At 32.9% G+C, this 9,802-nt stretch overlaps 1 protein-coding gene across 1 annotated transcript in view; it reads left to right on the top strand.

Annotated features, from left to right (window-relative positions):
- Positions 1–5,646, top strand: part of LOC145297518 (pituitary homeobox 3-like) — a 269,787-nt gene extending 264,141 nt beyond the window's left edge. The window contains exon 3 of the mRNA XM_080143428.1: positions 4,845–5,646. Within this exon, the coding sequence (XP_079999554.1) occupies positions 4,845–5,369 (525 nt within the window). The 3' untranslated portion in view covers positions 5,370–5,646. The remainder of the gene's footprint in view (positions 1–4,844) is intronic.
- The last annotated feature ends 4,156 nt before the right edge of the window (positions 5,647–9,802 follow it).

The following is a 9,802-nucleotide window of genomic DNA, read 5'->3' as shown; positions in this document are numbered from 1 at the left end:
AAAGTATTTCATTAAAAGAAGGAAGAAAAATGCGATTCAATTTCTTGCTTTTTTAATAGTTGAAACATTTCTGTTTAATTCGGACCATGTCAGGTCCATCTTTAGAGAGTGAAACTTGTTTGTGAGTAGTTATTTTTTTTATAAGAGTTAGTATTCTATGGATGTAGCTGATTGTTTGTGTTGTAAGCTATGATTCTCGAAGAAGCTATTTATTGTCAGTAACCATTGTTTCCCATGATGGTGTTCTGTGCCGTGCAGCATTGTGACAAGCTAGTGTTTGATCAATGCTAGTTGGGTCGTTTTAGTGTTGAGGTCTGATGCTGACCCCTCTCCAAACGACTATAGAATCCAGCCATACAATATCATTGACGATGTGTCTCGTCGCATCTGTTTGATATATTTTACAAACATAATATGATGTATCGTTTAGATTTATAGCTTGTAACCTCTCACTCGGCGAAAACAAATAGTCAAACATGAATGATAAAGAATTAAAAAATAAATAAACTCTAAAAAATAATAAACAGAAAAAATAGCCTCGTTCTCTTCATTGTAAACATGATGATGATGATGATGGTTTTGAGAGTAATATAATTGTCTGACATATGGAAATCGAACTGTCTGATAGAGAAATAAATGGTTCACAATGATTGAGTAGTGTCCTTGCGTGCATATGTGCCTACGTCGAAGGATATTTAAAATGTTCTAGCTGAGCGCTTATGTGTACAAGTCACTACAGAAATTCCGGCCAACGAAATTCATGTTTACTCATGTCAAGGTAGAAATTATAGCCAATCACATCACACATAACAAAACGCAGCAAACAAAATAAGAATGATAGTCCGAAAATAAAATTACTAAATTATATAAAATATAAATTATACTAAGTTATAAGCAAATATCAGTTATAATAATACTTTAATTGATTAATAAATTAATTAAACCGTAAGTGATTATGTCGTAATAAGACGGCATAATCACGTTGATATACCGGTCCCCGCTGGGTGAAGTTAAGCAACGTTGAACCAGGTCATTACTAAATGGGTGACCATCTGGGACTTTCAGGTGTTGTATGTGCTCTCCGCTTATCTCGGCAATGGTTCCAGTGGTCCTGGACTTCTCGTTGCCACTGGACTAAAACAGTGCCGATTCAGGAGAGGTGTGGTTAAAGATTGCGCAGCCCTTGCCTCACGATTATACGCGCAGCTGCCTCGACATGGGGTATCCTTTGTCTTTCGAGACTGAACGGATGCATCTAAACCGTAAGTAGGAAAACATTAATCAATTTAAATTCCTTGTCTAGTTTTGAATTCCGGTGACTCGAAATATTCAACCTAAACTAAATAAGCATACTGTCTCTCCCTTTGATCTCAAATTCTTTGAATAATAGAATTATCGTGTTTAATCGGTAGTACTGGTCGGTTTACTTGTAGTATTTCTATGAGAAGAGTGTAATTTTTGTCAATTAATACATATTTCAGTCATTCTTGCGGGTAAACGTGAGTTTCTCTGGCGTGACTTGTGTTGTATGCACATAAGCGTTCGCTTACACGTTGAAACAACTTTTAACGAAGGAAATTTAGGATATATTATAAAAGATGACATTTTTAGTAATTTTAGAGTGTATAACTCTCGTACAAAATTCCGTCCAAACCAGGAAACGATCGAAATAACCGATTAGCAGGGTTTTTTAATTCACCCCCAATGCATGAACTTAGATACCAGGGTCGAAAAGTGAAACTGAGAAGTCAGCGCCCCAGAGGAAGGACACTCTGACCTGCAAAAAGTGTTCGGACAGCACCGTTGGCATTCCCTGATAAGGGCGCCTCAGACGATCAGCAATAAACTAAACTCTTTTCAAAGAGAGAAGAAAAAACCTGGTAGGGTGGACCGCCTAGAATTAAACTCCCACCACAAAATCAACAGGAACCATATCATTACTGGAATGGCCTAATCTCTGCTGATTTTGGGAGCCGAAGATTACCAGACTAACACCTCTGATTAAAAATCATCGATTAATATTCGATTAATATTTCCTTATAACCTTATTTTAGTAAATAATTTTTAAAAATTAAATTTTATATTTTGTAATGATTGTGTTTTGAATTTGAATTGCAGATTCCGTCACTGTCGATGGAATCAGCTATGGCGAATTCAAATTTTATCGGTTCGATTGCAATGATTTTATCATTAATATCATTGCGAAACTTATGAATACGTCTTTGACAAGAGAATATATTTTTTTCATGGAAGTGACTACTTATAAAGGCCCGGAGGTCACTCGGGGATAAGGGTTATTGCGTGTACAGTAATCAATAAAACAATATCGTAGTAATCGTTAGTAATGGAGATCTGATAACGTGTCTTATTTAAAGGGACGGTTTATCAGGAACTTGTTTATGTTGGACTTGAAGATATCCAAGTTGTAGTCAGGTTGGAAGCAAGCAAAAGGAAGAGAGTTCCACACGCGTGTACTTCTTAGAAAGACGCTTTGTTCATGGAATCTATGCTTTGATTTATGCACAGATAAAAGTGGGGAAAATTACTGACAGTGGTTTCAGTTAGACGGGTGTTTTTCGTGAAAGATAGGCGAGGGGGTGACCAAAGATTGGAGCTAGAACGAACACTTCCCATGGAAAGGACGATAAAGCAACGACAGGTTCGCAACGTCCCTTCTGTGGGAGAGAGGTTGCAGGGAGGAGAAAAGGACATCCCCCACTAGGCTACGAAGTCTATTTTGTACTCTGTCAAGGTAGGATAGAATGTTTTTAGTAGCTCCTGCCCAGATGTGGCAGCAGTACTCTATATTCTTTTCATTGTTTTGACTCTCGAGTATATATCCGACACAGTTAATCAATCGAGAACCACATCACCCAATCTAAAAACAGATAAGACATTAACTGATTTATATTCGAGAGTCAAAATCATGAAAAAAAGATTCTCTTGACATAGCCCTACTGATGAATACGGAGTTTCCACACATTTAAGTAAAACAACAACTCGTATACAACGAATCTTTATTATATTGTTTACCAACATTTAGCGAGTCAAAAGCGTTGAGATGCCGTATAGAAAGGAGAATATAAAACTCTGTGTTTATACAACATTAACATTTTTTTTTAAAGTAATAAATGTTTTATCACGATTACATCGAATGTGATGTGGTTATCTTTAGTTGCCTTTCTTCGGACTACTATCCTTAGCATTCGTATTTATTTTTAATTGCGTTTCTGCCGAGGTACCCCACGACCTTCTTTAGGCGATGTTATTCATGCACGTTAATGTTTTCTCCGTTTCCAAATATAACTGATGCTATTTATTTTACAGATTGTATACACAGATTTTGCTTTGTACGATCTGAGGTCGGATGAGCTGATGATTTTGACCTTTATTTTTTTTTAAAAGTTAAATGACATAAGTAATCGCGGGGAGCGTGAAACCGGCGGTCTTAGAAACCGACTAGAAATTACAGAAAAGCTTGCAATGAATCTGTTAGCGGTGGAGGGGGGAGAACGTGAACCAATTAAAGAAACATGATGACGATGATTATGATGATGCTGAATTCTATTCCATAAGTAACATTAATTTTGATGATTTCGTGGATGAACTATTCAAGATTTCTTCTATACTATGTTTTATCCCATGTTTCCTGACTGTAACGTTACCGTTACATACAAACAAGAGGAAAGAAATAAACAAAAATATGGCATTTTTTTTTTCAAAAAGCTTTTATTGCCGTTACTTTCGGCACCAATTAAAAAGTATCTTACTGTTACCTGTCCATTTTAGCCACGCACGCGCTTTTCTTTCTTTCGACCGCAAGCTGGGCACAGCTGGCCCATTCTCTTCTTCGCTTTTCACGACCGTCTCCTTCGGCGCCAACTTTGTTTTCTCTTCGAGCACTTGATGCATTTTTCTTCTTTTATTTTCCCTTTTCTACTCGCGCAGACTTCCTAATCTGCATATGCCTATTTTTTTTACTACTGCTGCTAATCTCCTCGCAGCCAGCCATTCTTCGCTGCTGCTGATACTTTCCCACGCGCTCATGTGAACTATATTGCACACACAGGATTGGCTTGTATCTATATTGAAAAACATCTGCTTTTTCTTTTGCTTTTTATCGTTTTTATTTTCTTTCTAAATTTTTGTTCTAATATTTAGTAAAATTTTCAAATTCTAATCATTTTATAAAATTATTTTTAAACTTTACTGATATCAATAAATCTGAAATTCATTCATTTCGTATGAATCTAATGATTCTATTGTCAGCATTGGTTTCCCCGATATCTTTCTAGTTTGAATTCTTTCTAGAAATACATCGAGTACTTACAGGAGAGACTATATGAAACTTGCTAACATCCTGCGTGAAAGTGTTTCTGTGGCATGAACTGGATTCGAACTTGGAGCACTGAATTTCCCAGTCCTCGTCGTTCACCACGGAGTAACCGTCATTTGCTCAAATACAATTGAAAAATTGTGATATGCAAGACTTTAGTCCGAAATATTTTTTAAATGCTTATATTAGGTTGGCAACTAAGTTCTGCCGTTTTTTTTTTTCATACCAATATTTTTTTAAAAGTAAAATAAGAACTAACAAACATTTAATCAATTCATTCATGTTTCACAACTTTTTCTTGACGTTCAGCAAGATTTTCAATACCGTTTCCGTAGAAGTCATTTGCTTTTGACTCGAAAAATATAATAAAAACAAAAAAAAAAATCGACACAGTATTTCAAAAAACAAAAATTACAAGAAATTAGTTGCCAACCTTATATAATGATAAATCGTCAGTGAAAAAATTGTTGTTTAATTAATTAATTTTTAATTTTTTTGTTAATTTCAGGTATGGTTCAAAAATCGACGCGCAAAATGGCGAAAACGAGAAAGAAACATGGAAACGTTTAAGAATGGATTTGGTCCTCAATTTAGCGGTTTGATGCAGCCACCATTTGACGACAGTCTCTACACAGGCTATTCTTACAATAACTGGGCGACGAAGGTACCCAGTCCGTTGGGTCCGAAAGGCTTCTCCTGGGGATTAAACTCTGTAAATCATCTTCCCTCGGTGGTCACTAGCCAGCCAATGTGCTTCTCATCCCCGGCCAGTAGTATCAGCAACAGTATGGTCCCGGGAGGGGTACCCAGCGTCGCCTCGATGGGTAACGTAGCCAGTCCAACGTCACAATGCCCGTACGCCCCGCCGGCACCCCCTTACATCTACAACAGGGACCAGTGTTCAACTAGCATTGCTTCCCTCAGATTAAAGGCGAAACAGCATTCACCATTCACATATCCGACAGTACCTCCCCGGCAGCCGACGCTGTCAGCTTGTCAGTATGCGACAGTTGGCAATGGGGGAGCTGTGTGAGCGTTAGGCGTGACGTCAGTGAAGTGACGTCATTAATTTTTTCTTGCGCAGAATCAATCATCTTGTCAGTTGTACCAAAATTATATATATATATATATATATATATGTATATATATATATATATATATATATATATATATATATATATATATATACATATATAACAGTACTGAAAATAGACGAAGTTTTGAAAAATATAGGAAATAAAATAGCAAAATGTCAAATTTTGAAAAACGTGGAAATTAATAAGAAATTTAATTGCCCTTTAGAAATAAAAGATGCGTTTTTAAAAATATTTTTGAAATAATAAATGTATTATTATTATTATTATTATTATTATTATTATTATTATTATTATTATTATTATTATTATTATTAATAATAATAATAATAATAATAATAATAATTAATTAATTTATTTATTTATTTATTTATTCACTTTTTTAAGTTTTTAAAATTTTTACTTCCTTATTATTTTTTCTTTAAATATTACTCTATCCCCACTAGACCGCAGCTAGCGGACTGATGCGTTGAAAAGGTTATTGCTTTGTTTATAAGCCCTGTTTACTATTTAGAAATGTGTTTACGATTTCTCGAGTGATTTAATTAATTAAATAAATTAAATTTCAACATTATACAGATTTTCTATGGCAATTTTCTTTTCGCGTTTAAAACATAACCTGGATGTCATTAAGGCCAGATTATTATTTATTCCAAGGATTTTTTTTTCCACGTTTTTATTTTCTTTCGTTAATTTGATGAAATTCATCCAAAAGCTGAATTAAAAAAAAAAAATTCTTAATGGAAAAAGATAATTGTGACGGCGGTCATTTTGTTTGATCGCGTTAGAACAATTTCTAAAAAGGACAGTTATCATCCCATGTAGCCGAGGTACTTTTTTTTTTTGCTCTTTTTATCGCAATTTTTCCCTGCCACCGATAAAAGTCGAGTACAAGTGACGTATTGATTACCGTCGCGGACAATGTAATCGATATTCAGAACTAGAGTTCGATTCCTGTTAAATCACTTGCGTTCACATTTACACGTACAGTGATGGGGAAAGGTATGAACCCCGCTTAATCCTCGGTATTGCTATAATAGCATTCTGTGTTGAATGAATCGTTTCACAACAACAAAAAATACTGTTTGGGCATTTTATAAGCAGCTCATAAAAGGGTGGATTTGCCGTAAAACAAAACATTTGAACTACACACGTTGATGTTGATTGAATAAGAAATTATATGTAAAAACATTTTCTTGAAAATTTTTTCATAGAGAAAATCGAATATATCCCACTTTTATCTGTTTTGGTTTTGGATATACAGACAATTTTTTTTTTAAATTCATTTCTCCCTCGACATGTGAACTTTATAGAAATCGAATATATATGTCATCACATACAAACACCGAGACAAAAAAAAAATAAAAGGAAAGGAAAACCTTGAACAAAAATACAACATTAAACATAACAACTCAATTCTAGTTACTAAAAGGCAAAAAAAAAAAAAATGTGATTTAAATTTTTCGCATAATTACAAAATTAAACAATGAAAAAGCTTCCCGCGAAAAAGTGTGAAAGTGGGAGGAGTTGATGTATAAAATTAGCGTCCATTTATTTTTCTTTTTGTAATTATCAAGTTTGTTCTGCGTTTAAATATTTAAAACATCTATTATTTAAACATCTAAATATTTTAAACATCAGTGTTTATAATTCTGTTCTAAGTATCGTTTGCACACAGGCTCACTCACACACACACATACACACACATATATATATATATGTGTATGTATATATATATATGCATATATGTATATATGTACATTCGTGCGATTGCTTATATGCATAAACATGTACATGTATATAAACAAACAGGACACATGCAAATACATATGATATATATATATGAATATATATAATGCATATATTTATATATATTCGTGCCATTGTTTATGTATATATATGTACATAAACATGTATATGCATATAAGCTAACAGCTCGCATACAAATATATATGATATACATGCTTAATAGCATGCGTATATTGAACACACACACCGACACACATATATATATATGCATTAATTAACATTATATATGTGCATATGATATACATATATATACACAAATATAAATACACATTTTATACACAAATATATACACAAATATAAATACACATATATATACACAAATATAAGTACACATATATATGTACACAAATATAAATACACATATATATGCACAAATATAAATAAAAGTAAAAGAAACAATATATATATATTTATATATATATATATATATATATATATATATATATTATAGAAAATCTTATTATTGAAAATTTATTCACTTTAAAAAAACATTATAAACCTTTAAGGAAGGTATACAAAATTTTAATTATCCGACAAAGAGTACAAAAAACACATACAAAAACAAAAACAAAACAAAAAACTAGAAAAAACGTATTCCGCGGAGTTTCGAAAAATACAAGTCTTCTCATCAGATGAAAGAGGGTTGGAAAATATGCAATAAATTTTGGAGGTTGATGCATTAAAAGAAACTACAAATATGAAATTAATCATACTTGCATCAAAAAAGTTATTAAACAGTTAGTGACAATTTATAGGGATTCAAAGAGATTAAGAAAGCAGGAAACAGGAAATATACATATATATATATATATATATATATATATATATACATATAGTCATCAGCATACATTACTGTTTCGCTGTTTCCTAGCTCACTAGTGCAGCTAGACAGGCAACTGCCTCAAGCCCGGATCGAAACCCGACCGCCCAAATTCTACAGGAATAAAAACATGAAGAACATCGTTTTCATTCAATAGCCTGGCAAATACTCACAAAAAAGAAACGGGAAAATGTATATAATTTGTCAAAACTTTATATATATATATATATATATATATATATATATATATATATATATATATATATATATATATACATATATATAAAGTTTTGACAAAATATGTATATATATTTCGCGTTTTCTTCTTGTGAGTATTTGCCAGGCTATTTCACATGAAAACGATGTTCTTCGTGTTTTTCGTCCTGTCCTGGGTCTGCTAGTTAGTTAATCAGAGTCTTTGTATTAACACATCCATTTGTTGTGGCCAATTGACGCGAGTTAATCAGGAAAATGTTCACTTCTTATATAATTCACTTGATTACTTGTTTTTTTTTTTGTCGTTTATTTTTACGGGAACGGGCTTCCCTTATTTGTGTTTAAAAGTTAGGTGGTTTTAATCTGGATATTTTTTACTTACATTTTCTTTCATACTGGTTTGTTTATATATTTGTTTATTATTAATTATTATTTCAATTGTGATTATCATTTTAGTTATCATTGTTATTATTATTTATTCATGTTTTTGTGTGTTGTTATATTAAGGAAATTTTTATTTTGTGTATTCATCCGTTTTCTATTTCATCCTGGAGTTTTACGAGTGTCGGAGTTCTTTAAATTTTACGATGGTTCATTTCTCAATCAAACATAGTCTTCACATGTCCTCTAAGTTTCTACATCTGCTCGCTCTTTACTATTTTCCACGCTACTATCGGCCATCGTCCTCTATATTTGAGCGTCTAGTACTAATTCGCTAATACTTTTTATTCGGCGATTTTCATTTTTGCACATACTACTGTGGTCCTAATATCTGATTTTCAAATCTATAAGGGTCATTCCTACGTAACATTTTCTTTCGAAAATCTTGTAGTCTGGTAAACAATGCTTTGTAGCGGACAGGGTGCTTTAGTTCTACAATTACAACTTACTGGCTCATTTCTAGTGTTTTTATGTCTATTAGGATTTGCGTCGTTACTATTTCTAATAATTATTTTTTTGTTCATTATGCTATCTTTTGTTGTTGTTGGTGTTGGTGTGGTATTGTTATTGTTGTCATGCTGGTCACTGTTTTGTATTTTTTCTTTTTTATTGCTTCAATTCAAAACTTTATTATTACGTGTTTTAATTATCATCTCCAAGTTTTCATAGCAACTATATGACTATTTTGGGATGTTTGCATTAACGATTTTGTGTAAGAGGTTTGTTACAGGGAAGTGTTTTTCGATTAAACTTAAGAAATTTTTGCCGAGTTCGAGTTTCACAATTTAATTATAGGATGACGTATATCAAATTATATTTCCTTTTCGTTTCCTTTTAGTCTTATTATAAACTAGCGGCTGCGTCGCGTTGGCACACACAACGCCGAGTCAAGCACAAAATTGAGTACACTCAACATAAATGCACTCAACATCGTCTTACCATCAAGTCTTACCCTGTGAGCTCGGAGTATGAGAAATTCCCACATACACAAAACAAAATCACTGAAAAAACAAAAATACCCCAACTAAGGGTAAGTATAATGAGTAAACGTTGGATAAAATGATGATTAAAATTATTACGAACTGG

The sequence above is a fragment of the Euprymna scolopes genome, chromosome 18 (genome assembly GCF_053919585.1).
Source record: "Euprymna scolopes isolate OS-2025 chromosome 18, ASM5391958v1, whole genome shotgun sequence".
NCBI lineage: Eukaryota > Metazoa > Mollusca > Cephalopoda > Sepiida > Sepiolidae > Euprymna > Euprymna scolopes.
Note: the sequence above shows the minus strand (reverse complement) of the source record. Positions and strands in the feature narration are given on the sequence as shown.